The sequence below is a fragment of the Amphibalanus amphitrite genome, unplaced genomic scaffold (genome assembly GCF_019059575.1).
Source record: "Amphibalanus amphitrite isolate SeventyFive unplaced genomic scaffold, NRLGWU_Aamphi_draft 000350F_arrow, whole genome shotgun sequence".
Classification (NCBI taxonomy): Eukaryota; Metazoa; Arthropoda; class Thecostraca; order Balanomorpha; family Balanidae; genus Amphibalanus; species Amphibalanus amphitrite.
In genome coordinates this window covers 540,046-562,479 of record NW_024881845.1, presented here as the reverse complement: position 1 = coordinate 562,479, position 22,434 = coordinate 540,046, and the positions used below count along the sequence as shown (strand labels likewise).

The 22,434-nt window shown below is 55.5% G+C and overlaps 1 protein-coding gene across 4 annotated transcripts in view; it reads left to right on the top strand.

Moving 5' to 3' along the window:
* Window positions 1-22,434, top strand: part of LOC122389249 (transcriptional enhancer factor TEF-1-like) — a 61,328-nt gene that overhangs the window by 16,328 nt on the left and 22,566 nt on the right. Inside the window, exon 2 of one of the 4 annotated variants that reach the window (XM_043381109.1) lies at window positions 7,208-7,310. The exons of 2 other annotated variants lie outside the window; for them this stretch is intronic. Coding sequence is in view for 1 of the 2 variants with exons in the window: in XM_043381107.1 (XP_043237042.1) it covers window positions 11,026-11,063 (38 nt within the window). In the remaining variant the exon portion in view is untranslated. Of the gene's footprint in view, window positions 1-7,207; window positions 7,311-10,525; window positions 11,064-22,434 lie in introns of those variants that run through there. One more of the 4 variants, XM_043381107.1, reaches the window with a different exon arrangement.

The following is a 22,434-nucleotide window of genomic DNA, read 5'->3' as shown; positions in this document are numbered from 1 at the left end:
CGCGCGCCGGGCCTCGTCCTGGTCAATGGTGCTGACTGCCTTCCTGATGGTAGGGTGTTGCAGATAAATTGGGACTAAGTTCATGACCTTACAAAAAATTTGCTATGCGGAGGAACATCATGGAAATTTGACACAAGAAATTTGTACATTGCCAGTTGTCGTTCGTTGGTGTCCTGAAAAGACAGGTCTGGGAAGGGAGGGGTTGGGAGAGGATGTCAAGTCAACCTGGAAGGAGAGAGAGAGAGAGGGATTGGGGAGAGAGGGTCGGCCCTGGAGTAGACCGCCATTCGTCACCGCCCACCGTCCTTCGCTCTCTGTCCTCCGCCCACCGCCCACCGCCCGAGGTCCGTTCTCAGTCCCTGTCCCCGTCTCCGAGCGGCCTCCCTGCCTCCGTCGGCCATGCTGGGTCGGATTTTCAACCCACGATTTCAACCTTTGTGTCTGAGTCGTGCCTCCAACCCGTGACGCCATCTTGTGCCGCCGTCTCATATTTTTTCAACCCATGTATCCATCTCGTCCCTCTAAACCGTGTCTCCATTTTGTGCCTCCATTCCGTGCCGCCATGCCATGCCTCCAATCCTGTACTTACATTCGTTGCCTGCAGTGTCTTTTAACCGTGCCTCCGAAATCCCGTCCCCGTATCGTGGCTCGGAGCCCTGTCTTGAAGTCCCGTATCCAAGTCTGCCGGGAGACATGCCATTTGTCTGCGGGTCGCCAGACCGGCTCAGAGCGGTGCACGCTGCACGCTCTGCACATTAGCGCCTTGCTGAGGTGTGGAGGTGTGAACTGCAGAGGTGTGGAAGCTGTAGCTGGACGGTACTAAGTAGTCCACTGTGGTTGTATGTTGTAGGCGGTACTAAGCAGTCTCAGAACCGAGGCATACCAGGCAGAGGCAGAGCCGTATGCAGAGTGTTGTTTGTCTCTTATAGATATTGAGCCAGGAGACTGAAAAAAGTAAAAATAATGTTTTTAAATCTACCAGTAGAATTGTGGCCGTAGATAGTGACAGCCTTTTTCCCGTCAGCGTTTCAGTCTATGGGCGAACATTCCCCCGAGTCATATTAGGCTTAAATCATGTTATAGATTGCTTCATTATGATCTCACCCCTGCCTCATTTATTTGATTCAGGATCATTTTTCCACTGCCTGGGCAAGTTCGCTCAGTCATGGCTCTGGCCCGTTGGCCTTTACCAGCCCGATTGATACTAGCTCGAGAGCTGCATTTGGTGGCGGCAGCGTCGTCGATTTCACATTGATGAGGGCATTGCTTACCTAGTCCTGCGCGAGCGCGTTATTGCATCTAAGTTCTAGCTCAGCATCTATTTTTAGATATATGCGTGGTGATCATCATCTAATTAATTGGTAACTTGGATGTCGTTGGCTGGTGGCTGATACGCAATACGCATTGTCTGCGCTCAGAGGGAGCTTCATCGACCGCTAAGTACACGTGGGCGTGAACCTAAGTAATGTCTGCTGAAGTTTACGTGGGTATAAACGCTGCGCGAGGGATTACACATTACTGCTGTAGCCTTCTTTGGGCTGTTAAATGTTATCAACTTCATGCGCGCGTTGGTTTGCTCACGCTATGGTAATGCCGATGTGCATACAAGGTTGCGCGATGCCTGCGATAGGGTGTTTGTTTTTAGCTGGGAGTGGCTGTGATTGCAGCCACTGATGTGGTTACCAATCAGCATGTAGTGGTGCTTTTTGTCTACAAGTAGCACCAAACCGCAGAACCACCGCGGTGAGTCGGCAGCGTACAGCCCTTCGTCGCCCCTCTCCAGCCCCATCCTCAGCGCTTTGCAATGGCTGTCTGACGATCTGCGACAATCACTGTCGGGCAAACCGGTGCACCTCTCTCTCTCTCGCCGGCGCCGCTGCCTCTGCCGCTACCTCATGATGGAGTGGGATTTGGTCATCTGGTCGAGCCGCGGCCGGCGCGCGCCTCTTTGATTGCCAATCGCGGCCACTATTGTCGCCGTCCGCTGCCGCCGGCAGCTTTGGTCGGCACGAGACGCACACCAATTACTCGCCGGCGCTGAGCCCACGTCGACGGCGACGACGGCTGCGACGTGCGGCGACGGTTGTCGGTCTGATGACCTCCCGGGAGCCACGCGTCTGGCCGGGTAACAAGCGTCCGTGCGCGTCGCGCGCCGTGCGCACCTAATCGGATCCGAACGCGGATTGTCGTAATGCGGCGAATTGGGCGCGGATGCGGCGTGAGCGACGAGAGTGGCGAACGCGTCCGATGCGCCAAAGCTGTCGATGGCGTGTCTGCGGCGAAAGCGGCGGACGGTAATCCGCGCCGAGGCGACACTCGGCACGGATTGTTTTTACGCTTGTTTGACGTTGGCCATTTGTTGTCGCCGAAAAACGCGACGGTGATGGAGGGGTTTGATCGCGTGGCCTGATAGGTGGCGCGACGCGATATATTTGTTTGATAATAGTCATAATTCCTGACGTATTGCTGTGTTGCACGGCTCACTCGCTGTTGCTAAGCCGTGTTGCAAAAATCAGCACAAAACTGTAAGCTGTTTGAAGGTGATATTTTCATTGAATGAGTTGAACCCTCACTAACCGGTGTACGCCCACCACTTGAGTCATCGTCGTAATCTACTATCGGCAATGTATCCAGCTTGTCGGCTTCTGGTGTTGGGAAAGTGGGCTGACCTCCAGATTTAAACGCGGCGGCGTCCGGGTGCCGTTGGTCGTTGGACGCAGGTGGCGTCGGTGCCGGCTGTGCGTGGGCCGCCCGCCGCGCCGCCCGCACCCTGCGGCTGTAACGTATCCCAGCGCCGCTGTCGACTAATTGGCCCGCGGGACGCACGTGCCCCTCCCACGCTTTGGAATCCTTACGGGGATGAGGTAACGGCTATGTAACGCACTTGGATAGAGCGGGATAGATGCATGCAGTCGAGTTGTAGAGATGAAACGAACTAGCTGGGGTGCAGTATTTTGTAATTTCATTTAAGATTTTGACGATTTGTAATGTATTTGAAAGTCAACGGTTCTGGATACATCGATGAGACTAGGTCACGTTTCCGCAGTTTCAACCCGATATCACTATCCCCGCGTTCGATGTCTCTCGGACGACGAAGATTCTACGTCGTCCGGCCAATCCCATCCAAGGTCAGCGGGGGCTCGGCTGCGGTTATGGAACGTGATTGGCCGGATGGCGTAGAATCTTCGCCGTCCGAGAGACATCGAACGCGGGGTATATTAGGGGCGATTGTGAGCGGACGACTGTGGCCCGTGCCGGGCCCGTTTCCCGGAAGGTGTATGGGTCCGTTCCGTCTGATCAGATACCTCATACGGCCTGCTGACTTCACGTGCGACTACCATTTGAATGTTGGCCGGATGGTCCTCCCGTCTGCTGACGTGTCGGTTTGCATATCTACCCTCCCACAATGGAAATGACACGCGCGCCCGGCATTATTCGCATGCGGTAAGAATCTTGAGATGGAGTGGTGGTCTCGATTTGGCGAAAGTACGCTCTCCACTCGACTGGGCAATTATTGACTCGAGTATACGCTGACCTTATCGAGAGGAATATGAAAAGCCTTATCCAAGCATCAGGTCACGATCTGAAGATAATTGTGCTGCTTTGAGTTGCGGTCGATGATAAATGCATCCCATTGGAGTTGGACTGGGCGCATTGAGTGGTGATGTCATCAATGGCTTCATTGTCGAGTCCCTGGAGCCTGTCATGCGAATTGGACAGTGTTACGGTCCCAGCTAACCACACATAGTCGGGACATTACTTTGGGAGTGGAGTTTGAAAACTCGCGTGCCTGTTGTCTTGTCGCTCCAATCCACTCCCATCAATCAGATATCGTGGAGCGGGGTAAGCTGCCGTTATCCGATTAAAAATGTTTTGCCGGCTACCGGCCCGGTTGACGAGCTGACGCTCTGGGTTTTTGCTCGGTTTTCACGGCTGGGTGGTGAGTGGTTGCTCCAATCGATGCTGATATGTTGATACCCGAGAGTTCTAAGGAACCTTCGACGATCAATGTGACTGCCGCTCGCCTTTGCATGCCCATCGTGACACTGCCATTTATGCGGTGCACCCACGCAATTGATATCCAAAGCGAGTTTCCGTATGCCCGTAAATACGAAAGAATGCTTGGACTGGCCCTAACCTTTTCAAATTGAAAAGATGCGTTCCATGTATCGTTTAATAGCTATGCAAATGCCGACCTTTAGAAGTGGTGTGCACTATGCAGTAGCACAAACTTCTAGCGTCTACCGCACCTGATGCACTGTGGAATTATCGCACGATAGGACTTGATTTAGCAGGGCTTCGAACTCTACGAAGTCACAACTAGTTCTAACGAGTTCTTTGTTTTTGCATTTTTCTTTTTGTATATTTGGTTTAATGGCCTCCCGCTGAAATGAAATCTCAACTAATCGCGTACAGTTTAAAGTGCTTGTGATCATGAACTGGCGTGAGTTCGCTTGCTTCTACTTCACAATATGTTGCTTGTTATTTATTGCTTGTTGCTTGTTATTTTATTTGTTTCGTCGTCCGTACCATTACGCTTTGCCAGTGAAGTGAGCTGGCAACACTGCCAGTGTCCAGAGCCGCTAGGTACCCCCTGAGTGATATCGGGACCACTCCAGTTCCCGACGGGGCCATCTGGCCCCCACCACCCCCCGTGTCCTGGCTCTGGTACGATACCATCAGTAAGTACGGGCCGTTCCGCACAGCCAGGACCCCGAACCGCGCCCCGTTCGTCGCTCCAGCGCCGGTCGCCCGAGATGAACCGATGCGCCGGCCGCCGCCAACGCGCTCCCATTGTCTCGGCGCTGATGTCGGAGATAATTTGTTTGGTCGCCGCGGGGCGCCCTGTGCCGGGCGTGCGCCGTCGAGCGGGCGTCCTCCCCGTGCGCCCGTGCGCCCCGCGGGCGCCCAGAAGCCTTTGTGCGCCCGCCGCGGAAGGCTGTTTTCCAGTGGAGCCGGAGACCAGAAGCCGAGCAAAAATCAACAGCGCACCGCGGCCGGGCAGAGTCTAATGAGGCCTGCTGTTGGCACCTACCTGTTGAGGTGCGGGACGGGCGCCGCGGGCGGCGGCCACCGTCCGACCCTGCCGGCGACGACCGTTAGGCTCATCCGCCGCCGGCCAGCCGTGGTAAACTGACCCTTGGCTCCGACGCCGGCGCGGTCGGGGCGCATCTGTTTTTATCGGCGATGCGGCGGCCGGTGCCCGGCGGCGGGCGCCGCGGACCCGCGGCCACCGGCCGTTAATTCAAACGGCTGGGCTGCACCTGTTGTCGCTGGCTCGGGAGGGAGGCTGCGCTGCCGCCGCCGCCGTCCGAAAGCCGACAGATCGATCGTCGAGCACGGGCGGTGTGTCCGCCGTCTCCCCCCCCCCCCGCCGCTCCACACTGAACCGGTTCCCAGGCAGGGGAGCGGGCCCCGCCGGCCCGCCGCACGCCCGCCGCCCGTGCCGCCGGCCGTGCGCCGCGCGTGCCGGCCGGCCGCCCTGCATGGGAACCCGTCCCGCCGGGCTCCCACGCCGGAGCCGAGTGTGCGGGATATACCGCGCCACCCGATTCGGCCGGCGTGAGGATGCGATTGACCCGGCCGGCCGGTGCTCGAGCGCACTCCCATGAAGGGATCATCCGTAGCGGTGCCGAGTATCGCATTGTGAGATGGGAGTCGCCGGACGAGACTATTCTTAAGTTCTTTCAGAGCGGGACTTACCAGGGATGTGAGTGATTGAGAAGAGATTTATGTAAGCCGCTCCGTGTGTGCGTATTGGATTCCAGGTACAGCGCTCCTGATTGTAAGGATATATCAATGTGTCTGGTCGCTACCTGGGTATTTACCTGGGCGAAATGGAAGCCATACAGTCTGTTCGATCTTATAACTCCCGATTCATTGGCTGGATATGTGAATTATGAGCTTTGTGGATGTAATAACACAGAGATGCCGTCAATATGAAGGTGTCGCCATTGCCAACCGGCCGTTGCTCATCTCTCTGCGGCGTTGCGTCGGCAGCCGTTGGTACAGACCCCCGTCTATCCGTTGGAACCGACGCTCGTCGCTCCGTCGGCCGGCCAGGTGTCGCGGGAGACGAAGCACATCCCGACGGCCATCGCCAACCGACGGAGAATGCCGGCCATCCGTCGAATGCGCGGCACCCTCACGGGCCTGACGGGCCGGCCGCGCCGAGGATTTTACGGGCCCCCGCGGCGGTGGAGGAGGGAGGGAGGGACGGAGGGTCAGGGGAGGCCGCTGCGGCTCCGCCGCCGCCGCCGGAGGGGCCGCCTCAGGCCACGCACCTGCAGTCGAGAGAGGAGAGGACCGGGCGCAAACAGACTGCCGGCCGGGCGGCAAACAGGCGCTCGGTGCACCCCGCCGCGACAGAGGTGGCTGCCCTATCGGCCCGTCTGCCCAGACCCAGACCCCGGCTCCCCTCCGCACCGCGCCCGCTCTACATCCCCTCTCTCTCCCTCTCTCTCCCCCTGGCCGCCGCTCTAGTGATCTACCAACACAGCCTGGTCTGGCGAAACCCGGGCAGGGCCGGCCGGCTGGTGAGGGGAGCGCCGGATGGAGGTCGGTGGGAGGGGAGAGGGTTACCTGCTGTGAGGGGGTGCTGTGGTCAGACGCCACCCGCAGAGATAATTGCCTCGTGCTCCGGCCAGTCATCTGTGGGTTTAACCGAGCGGCCGGCCGGCTGCCTGGCGGTGGTCGGCGGCCATTTTTGCTGCGATGTCTGCCACTCGCGGAATCCGGACGGCATCCGCGGCTCGCGGCTGATCGTAGACGGACAGCTGGCTCAGCGAGCCGGCCGTGCCGATGACGACAGTGGCGGCTGGGTCTGTAACGGCCGGCGGAGACCATTGATTGGTCTGTGACGGGTCTGAGGGCGGGTCCGACGGGTCTGTGAGGGCGGGTCTGACGGGTCTGTGATAGACCTGGGAGAGTATAGTTGTCTCTTATGCTGAAGTCAATCACATCTGCGATTGATCGATACCTGAATCGCAGAACTCCGTGGCTGACATTCTGCGGCGAGCGTTGCGCATTTTCCGCGCATATCTCGCCGCACCGCTCCTCCCTACTGTATTGCCCACTCTCACAATGACAGGAAATATATCCCTGCGACCGCCGCCACCGCCGCAGCCGCAGCTACCACCGAGCTGGGCTGCAGCTGTGGATTGGACAGGCTGTGACTGACGTGTCCCGTGTCCCCCGTGTGTTCCAGGTAAGCTGCCGCGGAGAGGGCACGGCACAGACTGACAGCCGACGTGCAGCACGTCACCGGTACGCCGCCAGCACGGCTGCACGCCGCACGTGCTCCTCCAAAGGTGACGTTCGCTGCGGCGCTGCACGGTGGCACGGTTTCAAGGGGAGGGAGACTTGGGTATAGGTATCGGCGCCGCGCGCTTTGCGACGGCCATTTGAGAGGTGTCAGAATTAGCATAGCGTGGGTACCTGATGTATTTGAATGATTGATATCATATTATAAGGATGACAACTGCAGCCCTCCTCATACACGACTATTGGTACGACTATTGGCTTTCCTATAGTTGAGTTGTTGTAGCAGTGAACTTCGGTATCAGGAGAGGAATTAGTCATCGGATATTAGAAGAAAATTTGCGGGTGATACTTAGACACTCTGAGACGTCATCATCGCCTGTATTTTAGAGAGCGCCTGTAGCAAGTCGCTACTCGCCTTCACTACGGGGGCGTTGCACGTCTCTAGGGCGGGCCACAGAGGTATCGTCCATCACCGCTGGCCCCTGGGATTGAGATCGTGCCGGCACGGCCAGGTGGCACCCGGATCCGCTAACTACCGTGCACCCCTGACGTAACGCTCGCAGTTACTGATAATTTCATTATGCACAAGGGTGTCATTATCCATTCTCATTACTTGCGTCACATCATATTATCATATGTTGGTTGCTATAATCCCACGGGCGGTGTTGAATTCTCACAGGGCGTCGTGTTACCTCACGCAGCCCTGTGGGCGCTGTTACCCCCGGTGTAACCCCGGGTGACCTCAGGTGACCCCGTGGGACGGTACCGGGGCGGGGCTGTTGTAGCGACGTCTGACTGACCAGACAGGGGGACGCCTGCCGGACCAGGAAGCGGTAGAGGGTGGGACTCGCTCCGGAGGTCTCACGGCTAGGATCCCACGGCGGGTGGGGTGGCTCCGTGACGTTTGTCAATAAACGCTCCGTTTGTGGCGGGTTAGTTACGGCCGCGTGAGTCTAGTGAGGATGGGGCGCCGTCAAGGAGGGGCGCCGTGGCGGTAATAAGCAATGGTGCGAATACGGACACCATGAAACTTTCCCTGGAAGTTCTGTCACTGCGTACCGTTATAGGCTCTCGCTATCCTGTGACGAATAGTACCGTAATGACACCTCACGCTTGGCTGCGGCGTCGTGGCCAGCCACTCCAGTTTTCTGGAAATATTACCGGACTTGTGTCATAATTTACCGGTCCGCTGCGCCCGGTCCCTTTGGATGAATGAGGTTATGTGGGACATTTTTGTCGCGGAGAATGTTTGGTATGCTGTTTACCGTCCCTTGCCAGCACGTATATCTCCGTGCCCAGTGTGGCGGAACCGCCCGCTGGGCTGGTGTCCAGTCTGGACCGTCCCCGCTCCTCCCCTCCCAGCACGACCCCGACCCGCCGGGGGTCGAGGACAGGCCGGCCCGCCCGGCACCTGTCCGGTGCACCCCCCGTCGTGACGCTTTTGTGGTCTCCTGCCCTGTGCGGCGCCCGCGGAGACTGCGCTAAAGCCGGTGTAGCGCCAGATTAGACGCTGGACACAGCGATGATGACGGGGCCGGTCGACTTGATCGGCAGGCTGTAATCGAGGCTGCGGTGTGGTGAGATCGGACTGATAGCTCCCCGGTTCGGTGCCGGACCAATCCGGACGGTGATTTGGGGTTGTAGCCGGGATCGTAAGATTGTAGAAGAGTGCGCGATAGAGTGGACGATGCCTGCCTTGGATTCGTCCACCTCATCAGTACCGGCGTCGGCTGGGCGGACTCGACACAGCTCTCTCCGTTCTGGCGCGGGTCAGCGGGGCCGGCCGAGGCGAGCGGCCGCGGCGGGCGGCCAACTCACCCATGGCAGAACAAAGGACGGCTCCTGGGCCCCCGGCTACCTGGCGCTCGCGCTGGCCGGCCGTCTCCGCTCCGCCGCGCATGCGCCGTGGAGTCGCCACGAGCGGCGGCCGCTCCTCCATGGGCCCGGCCGGTCGGCGGCAGAGCGTACGGCCCAGACGGACCGCGTGATGGGTCGGCTGTCAGCGCTCGGCCACCGAGATGGGTCGGCGGCGGGTGCCATGGTGGTCACGTTCGGCCACGCTTGTCTGGCCCAACTACCGGAAACATTGGGAGAGGTGGGGGTGGGCTCGTGCCTGCCGATAAGGGAGGGAGAGGCTTAGGGGCTCTCACAGGAGCGCAGCTCTGAGATCCGCGCGTGCTGTCATTGCATGACGTCCGCGCGTGTAAGATGCCCGAATTAGCATTGGTGAAATACGGCTGATCCTGGGCGTTGCGGCCGAGATACCGCCGCGATAATATTGTTGCACTCTCGGCGAGGGCTGTGTTGCTTCGCTAGCTCCGCTGAGGAGCCGTGCGGCTGTTGTTGGCTTAACTGAGTCAGTCGTCATGCAACGCGATCCCTCGGATGTTTACCGACTGGCCGTCGGGCGTCGTAGATGGAGTCATTATTTCGCGGCTGGCCGTCGTGCGAGCGCTGACCCGGCGTCGACGGCGAGTTGACCCGGCGTCGACGCCCTCAGGGCCGATCGTGACAGCGGTGCTGAGGAGCGACGGACGCCATATCAGGTCAAACGCCGCCCCCGCTTAAATGAATGGCATGAATGGTGTGCCGCCAATGGCTTGCCCACTGGGCCTCTGCATGCCGGCATGGCTGCAGCGGCCGCGAGCGGAATATGGCATTAGATGGGGTGGTGGGCCGGTGGAAGCAGGGCGGGTGACGGGCGGAGGGAGCCCGGTGACAGGCCCGGTTTGACAGGCGGTACCTGTCAATCGGGGGTGGCAGATCAGACGGACCCACCCACCGGATGCAGATTATGACCGGCGAACACAACTGGCCATGAATGCAGTTCATTGTCATGGGAATTTATTCGCCGAGCTGATTCAATTGTATTCATGGTATTCTGCATTCCTCCTGGGTACTTCCGACCAGTAGGTTATGATAAGAACGTCGTGCATTAATAAAATGACGGGTAAACAGCTTCCGCCGTGGTAGTCAAGATAAGCATCCTGCATTCGTTTGCATGGGCGAGCCTGAATCATGCGCGACGTGCAGATTCATCACATTTTATCACACCTGTCAGTGCTAATGACCCGCGCCACTCCTGGGGCGAATCCGCCGTCATTTTGGCCATTCGTCTCCTCTCTTCCCCTCTCCGTACTCTCTCTCCCGTCCCTCCGTCCGTCGGGGCGGCACGGGCGGCGGGCGGCGCGAACCGTGAGGTGTCTGGGCGGCCGTGGCCTCGGGCGGCGGCGGCGGCCGGCCTGGCGGCGCCGCCTGGAGCGGCCGGCGGCGGCGGCGGCGGCCCGCCAGCCGCCAGTGTCAGCACTGCGCGCCCGACGGTACGACGTGCCCCGCCGAGCTGCCGTACCCAGACGTACCGTGACCCCGTGCTTGAGCCGTACTCTAGCGCAGTCAGCTGATAGTCGAGCACTTGTGAACACTGCAGGACAGACAGTCGTGACCCGTGCGCTCGGACGGACGCCGTGAGATCGAGCGGAGGCGTGAGACTGATCGTGAACGCTCCGTGCACGTGCTATCACCGTCACGCCCGAGAACTATCGCGTCTCACTTCCTCGCCGTGTGAGCTAGCCACCTCCAAACCACCGCCACCCACGAACTCTGGTGTGACCTGAGGTGACCGGTGGGTCGCTCGGGGGCGGACTGGCGTGCACGGTGACCTGGCCCTGGGGGAGCCGACCGGCCGCCACGCTGGAAGGGCCCGGCGGCTCCGCGTGGCCGGCCGCTGCCGACGCCCAGTCGGCTCTGCAGGCTCGCAGGGATATGGTCTCCATGCTCAGTGGCGCCGTGTTTCCCATCAGGTGGGTCGCTGATGTCTGCTGGTAGTGAGAGAGAGAGAGAGAGAGAGAGAGAGAGAGAGAGAGAGAGAGAGAGAGAGAGAGAGAGAGAGAGAGAGAGAGAGAGGCGAGAGGAAAGGGTCTGACCGGTGTTTGCGGGACGGAGGGACGGCTTTGCATTCCGTCCGTCAGAGAGGGAGGGGAGCATTCATTCTGGCCAGGGTTCATAATGTCCAGGGTACGATATGCCCAGTGTCGAAATGGCCAGTGCCTTGAATGGGCCAGAGTTCATAATGTCCAGGGATTGCATGGTCCAAATGCGGCCAACTGGCTGCAGATAGGGTATATTCAAAGAAGCCAGGGTTCATAATGTCCAGGGCACGATGTGTCCAGTGTTCGAAATGGCCAGGGTTCATAATGTCCAGGACACGATGTGTCCAGTGTTCGAAATGGCCAGGGTTCATAATGTCCAGGGCACGATATGAACAGTCCAGTGTTCAAAATGGCCAGTGCCTTGAATGGGCCAGAGTGCATAATGTCCAGGGATTACATAGTCACTGATAGTGACGTCATTATGTAAAAAACACGGAACCAGCTCAATGCGAAGCAGTGCAGTGCCGAAGGCAATGCCTTAGGAGAGATTACAGGCAATAGTAAATCAAATATTTTTAGGTTAAGTGGTTATGTATCTGGCTTCAGGCCCTGATGCATAACTACTTAACCTAAAAATATTTGATTTACTATTGCTTGCAATCTATTCATGCGAGAAACTATTTCCTTATCCCCGGTAGGCAAACATCATTACCTTAGGTTAGGTTAGGTTAGGTTAGGTTAGGTTAGGTTAGGTTAGGTTAGGTTAGGTTAGGTTAGGTTAGGTTAGGTTAGGTTAGGTTAGGTTAGGAGGTTTGGTTTGGTTTGGTTTGGTTTGGTTGGGTTGGGTTGGGTTGGGTTGGGTTGGGTTGGGTTGACTATGTAATCCCTGGACACTATGAACTCTGGCCCATTCAAGGCACTGGCCATTTTGAACACTGGACACATCGTGCCCTGGACATTATGAACCCTGGCCATTTCGAACACCGGACACATCGTACCCTGGACATTATGAACCCTGGCCATTTCGAACACTGGACACATCGTGCCCTGGACATTATGAACCCTGGCCTCTTTGAATTTACCCTATCTGCAGCCAGTTGGCCACATTTGGACCATGTAATCCCTGGACAATGTGAACACGGGCCAATTCAAGGCACTGGCCAATTCGAGCACTGGACACATTGTGCCCTGGACATTATGAACCCTGGCCTAAACAATACGCACCCCAGATAGGGACGGGTCAAGAGGGTCTCCTCCAGAGGTGGGATGAAGAGGGGAGAGTTTGTTTTCCGCCTGAGGGGTTGAGGATGGGGAAGAGAAGGGTAGCTTAACCTGGTTTCGTGTATGTCCGGTGTAAATAGTGCTCAACGTGGAAGGAAGAGGATGTTGAGATTGGGTTGAAAGGAGCGGGAATCGAGTTTGTTTCTGGTAGACCATATTTTCCAATAGTCTGTCTGTCAGGAACTGAAATGATTAATGCGCCGGCGGGGTAAATATGGGATATCTGCACATCATATAAACGTAATTGTCACGTTGAAAGCTATCCTTTCATTCGATGATTTGCCTTTGCATGAATACGGCAGACGGCCAGCTACATGTGAACATTGAGTAACTATCAGCTGTTTCGATTGAAAACGCCTTTGCTGAGTGATCTTCTATTCTCTGCGTCAAACGGATTGTGTCATTTAACGAAAGACCTTCATTCAATCTACCTTCAAGCACGCCTTTGGTAGCTATAGTAATCGATTACCGCGTAGTGACAGTTCGTCGGGGTCACGGTCCCCGCCCGGGGTCAGCCCGCCGCCCCGGCCCGTGGCCGTGGGTTACGCTCCGCTGGCCACCGTTACGCCCGTCGTGTGGTGCGTGACCCGGCCGTCAGTGTGCGCCGACCCCCACCTGCGCTGGCCCCGTGCATCGGGGCTCAATCCTGTCCGGTGTTCAGCGCTCCGGGCGTGACTACCACGGCTGCTTTCAGTACGGTTCGATCAAACGCCGCTGTTGTCAATGTCATGTTCGATTACAGTCAGGAGAGTTTTTGTGGGATTATTGGAAATTAGTTTTACAACTGGTCGTTTTTGGTCAGTCGTGTTTTGCGGCTGTTTTTGTAGTTCGAGTCGGTGGTTGAACAGAACTCGTGCTGTTCTTGCTATGTGTCGCATTGTTCAAACGTCAATCGGAGTCGGCGAGATTCCGTGAGCTGCAGTGCGTTTCTGGGGAGTCTCGCTGTAACCAACATAACCACCGTGACAAGACGGTGACCGGGTATTGCCATGCCAGCGCGCGGTCACCCACTGTCCCCCCCCCCCCCCGGGCTGACCTGCGCCCTGGGGCGGCTCACACGGCCGACTGTAGCCGGCCGGCCGGCCTTGGTCACGCCATCCGCCGCACTGCAAGGCGGGCCCGGTCGGCGTAAAGCCTCGATCAACACCCGATTGCCGACGGCGGCTGTGTGTGTTGATGCTTTTTTAATGGTTGTTTCTGTTGTATTTGCCGGTGTCGCGTGCGGTGTGCATGGCTAATGCGGCCGGTTTATGCGCCGGTTCCGTCGCCGGCGCGCCGCTATCGCTGGCTCAGTCGTAACCGCCGCCGCCGCCATCATCGCCGCCGTCATCGGCTTCGTCGTCGGCTGGGTGACGATGTTGCAGTCGGCCGGACGGCCCATTAAGGCCAGTTCACGCCGAGCAGCTCGGCCCATGGCCGCCGAATTAGGTCCCCGCTTTCAGCAGCCATTAGACACTGGTTCGCCGGTTGTGCCGTTCACAATTGACACAGTCGCCGCCGCCCCACTGGTTACACCATCATAACCGCCCCGGTTCCCATTGCGGGCGATGGTTCCTGTCGCTATGAGCCTGCGGGCATGAGTTGGATCATTTAACCTGCCAGACAATTGAATCAGATATTTCCCAGACAATGATTCACGGGTCGTTCGATATGGAATTGCTGATACATTGATTTGTAATGACTGTGTATTAGTGTTGTCGGTATTTCATCAGGCATCATGCTGCTCGACACTCAATATCTATCTGCATGAAGTCCTGTTATCATTTAAACCCGCCCCAGGATATTGGTCGAATCACTCGAGTGGATCGCTGCCAACAATCAGCCGCAGCTGGGTGCGTCTGTGCAGATAAAACCACAGCGAAACGGACGTAGGCCAGCGACGGAGCATGGGACCGCATCCTAGCCGTGCTTCAGCCGAGCTAAAGGGCGTGCTCCGGGACGTGCTCTGGGCGTGCTCTGACGTGCGCGGCGGTGTCACGCCGTGCTCGCTCACCGAACACCGTCACCGTCACGGCCTCTGAGCGCCGTGACGCGATACCAAATCCCGCGCCCAAGGTCACAGTCAGTGGCACTATCGGGTGGCGCGCCTCCCCCCTCTGCCTCACGTGCCTCACCGCTCTGCCTGTCGGATGCACTGTGGCCAGATTTCACCCCGGTTATCGCAGCTGTTGAATGGCTACCGGGCTTATGTGGGAGTCCCGAGACACAAGTGTTCGATTGGCATATCTCGAGCTCAGTTATTCCAAGTACGCTGACATCGAATGGCTGCATGATAGAGCGTTGATACATCCATTGAGTTGCGTCAGGCGTATAATAGTATGGGATTAGTTTGATGGTTTGACGTGCATGCTATCTGGCATCCCTGCATTGTTCTGAATTTCAAAAGTAAGTGGAACATGTTAAATGGGCTTTATCGTTTCTTTTTCTCGGATTACTTTTGAGTACTATTTATTCTCTGCAAGTACTTGTGTGAAGAAGTGTGTTACCAACGATCTATGATTGCGCTAAGGACCTCGAAATCTTAAACGACGCTGGTATCTACCTTATCCGCTCTCAGTTTTGTGAGGACAATTTCACTGTAACTCACAAATCCGCCAGCCTCTCGCTAGCTTATGACTCACGACTTCTGAATGCCCGGCGCACGGTGATAATACCTAAACCATCGCACCGTCCAAGTGGACACAAAGCCGTCTAGATCAGGGGTCGGCAAATGGTGGGGCATGCCCCCTTTGGGGGTAATGGAGCCCTTTCGGTGGGGGTAATGAGGGATTCTGAGAAAACTTATCTTTTTGGAGTTAGTGGCTCCATTGATGAAACATTCGTGACTGTTGCATTCCAGGGTTCAAAGATTAGCCCCGGTCAAAGGCACAGCACACATTGATTAGATACCAATTTTCACGTAGCTGCTCGCCTCACCATCTCAACGCGGCTCCGTACAGTCGTACAAAAGCAGCTGCAATTTTTAACCGTCGCCCGTCTGTTGGCGTCTCCACAGCCGCTAACGTAAGGGGGAGGAGCCGATCGGACCCCCGCGGCCTCTCGGACTCTGAGATGGAGCTGTGCATAAAAAAACGAGCGTATTACCCGTGACTATAGGAAGCCGCTGCTGCCCATTTTTAAGGTCCTTCGTCATTTCGTCTCATTCAGGAGGTCAAAGATAAGTGTCGAGAAAATCGGGACCCGCTATAACTTCTTGAAGTGAGATTTTATGGCTCAAGATGATCTCCAGAAAAAGCTCATAAGCCAATCATGATCATTATGGGTCCAGAGGCCACTTTACCGACATAAAAATAGCCGCCTGCCGGAATTTTTCGCCTAAAGACCGCTTCACATACGGTAAAGCGTAAATACGGTAAGCGGTAAAGCCCTATCCACTTAAATGCTCATCGCGCTTACTCATCGTATGTGAAGCGCATGCTCATCGTATATGCAGCGGTTTTTAGGCAAAAACTTCGGCAGGCGGCTATTTTTCTGTTGGTAAAACTGGCCTCAGGTTTTCCCAGGCAGGTAAAGAAAAAAAAATGCTTGGCTCGAGGGTACAATTTGGTCGTGATCCAACGGCTTTTACGTGAGCTTTTAATGAAAAAACACCCGCCGCCCCTATATGTACAAGGGTTAAATGGGATATATTAAATACTTTGTGGAGGAAGTGTCATGTTTTAAATTTGCTGCATCGGAAATGCAGAAATACCCAAAGAGTTCCAGAAAGGTACGGAATTTCAGTAAACTTGGTTGTGTCAGCAATGGGGTCTGGTAGGTGGGGGTAATGGCCCTGCCTGGCGCCCAAAAAGGGGGCACAACCCCGAATGACCTGCCGACCACTGGTCTAGATAAATATCATATCTGCTAAAGCAAACACCTTAGTCACAGTCTTCCAATGTTGACTGTAATTATTTGCACGCGCCATCATCGTACGCTCAAAAGGCGAGGTGTCGGTTGGAGTTTCACTGTCAGCACCGGTCAACATTCTGAAGGAGCGCGATGAGTGCAATGAAAACACGGACGGAGTTCAGTGCTTATTTGCGCTAAGGATCGCCGTTGAGCGTCCCTAACCACCGGCTGTCGCCGCCACTGCTCATGGCTCGTATATCGGCGACTATCGGGCTTTCATGTGGCGTGCAGCCCTATCAGCCCGCCGTCCGATGGACTCATTGGCGTCCTGTGGACTCATTGGCGCCCGGTGGAGCGGTGCGTCCCGATGGTTGTCTGGGAGACCGTGGTGACCTGGCGCGAATCAGAGCGACCCAGCCACCAGCGGCGACCTGGGGCGACCGCGATTGGCCGGGCGACCCCGGGGCCGCGTTAGCCCAGCGGGGCGCACGCGGCTTTTAACGCGGCGTGGTGTTCACGCTGTGCGCCAGCGGTAGCGGCTCCGGCCGGCACACACGTTAGTGGCCGATAATTGCCCGCGGTGCGAGACGCATCGGCCATTAATGCGATGCACTGACCGGCATGAATTATGGTAATGCAATGACGACAATTGGCCTGGTGAGTTTACTACACAAACACCCGAGCCGGGGTCTGAAAACACACTCAGCCGCCCACGCGTCGGCAGTTTGAGTTGAGTAATTGTCGACGAAATGCTGCGCCGAGTGACGCCTTTATTCGTGTGATATATGACTGTGCGCGTGCAACCCATTTACTGTGTCAGCGGTCGCTCTGAGCTTTTTTTATTTTTTTTCAAAGAGGATGTGGGATTATTGCAGCGGGTACGATTATCATATCGTTTGCGTGTGATTTCGCTCGGAACGGAACTAACTAGGAAGTCGTGTTCCTCGCGCAATGCGCTTTGTCACTGTCGCCAATCAATGTTATAAGCGCAGAGATTGACAGCTGTTGGAAGCTCACGTCCCGCGGGAGCCAAACACGCAGCCCCACAGTGTGTACCGCTCGCCGGCGGCTCCCAGAATCGTGTATATTTCAGCCTGTCGCTCGGTGTCTCACGGCGCTGGCTCACGGTTCGGGGAACTCGCGGCTGGCGTTTGGAGAACCTCCCCGTCGGTGGGAGAGGGGGAGGGAACAGGTGGGGTCAGCGCCAGGTCACGGCGGCTCTCGGCTGCACGCTCAGCGCTGCACGCTGCACATGGGCGGATCATGACCGCCGACCGTCACAATGAGATGTAGCGGTAGGGGCGTGCACGAGTTCCGGCTGGGCCGAGAGCGCCCCACCGACGGCCCGGGATGGCCCGGATAGGTGCGTGTCAGTGGGGTGTATGTACTGCAGGCAGGGTGTAATTTTACGACGCACCTCTGCAGTGGCGTCCTACCGCGATTGTCTTGTAATGGCGGCGGCTGCGATTTATTTTATGGCACCAACACTGTGTTTATCGGGAGGTGCGATTTGTTTGAATCATGTCCCTAAGCGGGCAGTGGTGATGGACGGGCTCCATCAGACAGTGCCTCGGACCAGTTTGTTGACGTTATGTGACCTAAACACGCGGCTCTCTTGATGTCCACTCGGGCGGTATCAGTTGAAAGTGCAGACCTTTCTCTTAGACACCTTGCTAACTGAGTTGCCAGACATGGCCTCAGCAAACCTCGCTGAATGATGTCAGATAGTAGGGGGATGGTTTTGTGATTGTGGCTATCTTGTGAAGCAAATAGTGATGTTTGACGCTACGCTTTGGTATTTGTCCACGTGAAATGCCAGGCTATGAATTTCGAATATGCCAACACTTATCGGGTGCCGGTTGGCAGGTGTGTCGTTATCGCTAAGTTTGAATTTAAAAAGATGCATTGATAAGTTGCTAAAGCTCTCATTCAATGAATCTCTTGCTGGCTTTACGTTTAGTAGTTGTAAGTAGTTTCTAGCCGTTCATTGTTTTTAGCCGTTCATTTTATTCTTTTTTTGCCCAGGTACCTAATGGATTAATCCTTATCGTAACTTGTTACCCAGCAAAGTCGGATAGGTAATGCGATAGCATTAGGTATTGCATTTTTTTTCGTCCTAGCATTAAAGTTTTGCTTATTCTACTAGTTAGCATGAACTGCTATTGATGGCGATGTCGAAAGATGATCTGTTTACCTTCAAAACTTATTTTTAAGCGATGCAATGCAGTAAAATTAGCGAAAACAAATATGAGTTCCATCATGATAGCCCGTTTCAGACAGTAACCGATAAGCGCGACGCGTCCTGTGACCGCAGTCGCGTGTCGCTCATCCGCACCGCGGGAACCCTACACACCGCCCAACCAGCGCCGCCTCAGCGTGTCTCGGGTCAGGGGTCACTGGTGACGGCTCGTGCCGCGTCTGACCTGTGACCCCTCGGCCGTCTGACAGAGCCGCCGGCGCCGTCTGAAGAAGCCGCCGGCGGCCGGTGTGATACCGCACCGTCATGTCACCTGTGCCCGGGGGTCACGCACGCGGCACTGGACGGGGACAGACGATCGGTCAGACCGGTCTTGTTTACACCGGGATACAAGTGCTGAGTGCGGCGGCCGGTCCGTACCGCCGCGGGCTACGATCGTGCGTGGCGCCGACCGCTGGAGGATAATCCCCCGAGCAGAGATGTTTGTTTGATGCCGCGTGACGCCGGAGGAGAGCCGCAGTGCGCATGCGCGCCTGTCAGCGCACCGTTAGCGCGGATTACCGCCGTGAGAAGGGTTCTCGGTCTCTCGGCTCGTCTTTTGTGCAGCCCGGGGATGGCTGTCCCGTCTGTATGGGTGTTGTTCCGGCTGTTCAGAAGCGGCTCCGGACCACTGGCTCCAAAGGGTCGCCGAGTGAAGAGCAGGGCTTTGAAGGAGGATGCGACTGGGAGGGAAGGGATTCGTCATAGCGCGGACGGCCGGCCGACGACGGGCGTGTTGTGAGCTCCGCGGTAGCCGGTATTGATGACCTGAGGAGCTGTCGGTGGCGCCCGGTCGTCGGCTGGGGCGGCGCTGACCTTCGACGCACCACATTTACCTGTAATAGAGGGCCGTATTCCGCTGTGTGGCCGCCGTAAAAGCCGTGCTAAAACAGTCGGCCCGCCAAAGCACGGTGCCCTTTAGCGCGTACGCCGTTCGGCTAGTTTTGCATGTAAATTAGCCGTGGGCCGGCGGCGTCTCGAGTGGCGCGGATCGTAAAGTTGACGGCCGTTACCGAGTGGGGTCGACCACGGCAGTGGGGAGGGGAGGAGGAGGGGTCACAGGGGCCGACCGACGCCGTGACCCCGGGCGCCGGCCGAGTGGTCCAGGAGGGGAGGGGAGGGGCGGAGCCGACCTGGCCGGCACACGCCAGCAGCGCTGCCGGCAGTGCCGGCGGCACTGCTGCCGGGCTGATTTTCAAGCATTAACGGGACGTTGAATCCAGCTGACGGTAAACACGCCGCGAGCTGGCGCCGGGCGCACCGCCGCCGGCACCGGTGACGGCGGACCGGCGGCGGCGGCCCGTCGGCGGGGCGGAGATTGGGGACAGCGTGTGGTGGTGTGTCGTCCGACCGGCCGGGTCATCAGGTGGGCAGGGGTGGGGAGAGAGAGAGAGAGAGAGAGAGAGAGAGAGAGAGAGAGAGAGAGAGAGAGAGAGAGAGAGAGAGAGAGAGAGAGAGAGAGAGAGAGAGAGAGAGAGAGAGAGAGAGAGAGAGAGAGAGAGAGAGAGAGAGAGAGAGAGAGAGAGAGAGAGAGAGAGAGAGAGAGAGAGAGAGAGAGAGAGAGAGAGAGAGATACACAGACAGATACAGAGGAAAGGAGACTGGAGGGATGAGAGAAGTGTTGCAAATATGAGCCGAGTGCTACAATGACAAACGTGCAGAGAGTGGAGGGGAGAGACACTTTGCGGCTTTGCCCTTTCACACTGAACAATTAGCGCGGCGCACCCTCGCCGGCCGAGAGAGCCAGTTAGATGTGGGACATCTGGTGACCCGTTTGGATAACACTATCTCTCGCCGGGCGCCGAGTGTTACCTGTCTCGGTGAGTCATCGGCTAATGCGGTGACTCAGCGGCTGACTAGTCACGACCGCGCTGATCGCCGTCTCAGGAGTCGCGCGGAGGAGACTCCCACGCAGGCATTTCCTCTGTCCCTCTGTCCTCCAGGACGAGCCGACGGAGTTGAGTTATACGAGTACAGAGGGCTTGCCGCCGACGCTGAGGACGGTGTGGACTAGTGGTGTCAATCGGTTACCGAAAATTTCGGTTACCGAAAATATATGCTGACCGATTTGGTAATCGGTCGGTCAGGCCCCCCAAAAATCGGACACTTTCGGTCACCCTGCCAGTGAAACCATTTTCAAAAAGAGAAAGTATTCCATTTTTGCCTAGTTAAAATGAAATTTATTGGGATGTTAATGATAGAGTTGCAAAATTTCCCCCAAATGTCAAATGCCACATTTTGGCAACTTCATTAGCCATCCCACCCAGCAGGCAGCAGCCACCCATTGTCCAACCACAACTACAAGCAGGCTGATTTTGACTCAGTTGGCCCCACAAGTACACACAATTTTGAAACTCTATTCCAGTCTAACTGTTAAATTTCACCTGTAATCAAAGAAGTATTGCCTGCAAAAATCATTATACAGTCATCAAAAATGCAAGGACAAAAATAACTTGAATTACTGAAATGTGTTTCTGAAGACTGGACAGTTACCACTTAGCACTTAGCAGTGATCACATTTACATTTCACAGGTGTTCTACTATTCCACATTCTCCTTAAATATTGCAGGTACCAACCAAATGTTTGAAATCTAGATGACCACAACATAAAAACATAGGAATCTTGACAAAAACTACAGATTCGGCCCATGTCCAATTTCTGGAATCTTCCACATTCCAAACACAAGGAAGGATTTCGAAACAGATGCGCCATAACAGAGACTTTAAACCAGCTGATTAAGTTGCTGCAAAAAAAGTTTTGGATTGTTACATGCTGACTCGTGAATTATTATTTTTTGATGTAAATGATCCAACACGATATTTAATTCTAATGAAATCAACATTGTGAGTGTAATCCACTACAAGAAAATTAATTTCCCTCCAATAATTCTACCAAAAGGGCATATAAATAAATATTACGTCATCATCATACATCCTTTCGTTAGGGAAGAGAGGATCTTAAAAAGTCAATCCTTGGTTCTTCTATTACTTTTGCGCCACTTTGGCGCCACTTTGTATTAGTTTTGTCTCTGCATATTTTGTTTTCTTGTAAAGATAAGAAAAACAAGAGATAAGACAAAGTGCCTGTTAATGAATTTTCATTTCATTTTTGGGACAAAATTCAAGCTCAGAGCTACCTAGTACCTGCCTTTTCAGCTGGATTTTCAGTGTCAAATTCTTTGTAGGGTATCTCAGACCACATCTCAAGGCTCAAGGCAAGTTTCCAAGCAGTTTTGATGTGTTTTGTGGTGTGTTGATTCCGCCTTTTCTCCTAGGGAATGTTGTCATGAACATAGATACCTATTACCAACCATTTGACTTGCTAATTGATCGTGCTTTTGCAACATGAATGAGCATTCTTCCTTACATAGACCACAGTAGATTCTTGACAATTCTAATTAACCAAATCTGTGAAATGCTGAGGTCCATGTGTTGCTACCCTCAGCAATGTAACTTCTACCACAAAATGTATTTTGCAGTGGCTAAGGATTGACTGAACTTGGACTGAAATGCCATTTCCCATTATTTTCCATCAGAATTTGCCAAATATTTTAATTTTGGGGTAGAGTAATAACAAATAGAATTTCGGTCAAATTTCGGTCAAATTTTGGCTTGGGATTTATCGGTCGGTATTCGGTCGGAAATTTTCCCCAAATTTTGGTTTCGGTCGGTATCGGTCAGACATTTTTTGGAAAATGACATCACTAGTGTGGACAGCGCTATCGTTGCGTCTACTGGAGTTGTGGGATGGTAGGACGCTTGTTGCCTCCTTCGCTGTGGATGGTGTTGTCGGCGTTAGCGTTACGCCGACTGGAGTTGTCTGTGGTTCGTCTGTGTGAAGCCTTGGTAACCACAAACCCTGACGCCTCTTGCTGTGGCTATAGCCCAACCGCATGCAGAAGGTAATGGCTGAGCCGTCTCACAATAACGCGGATGGTAAACCTGGCTGCACAG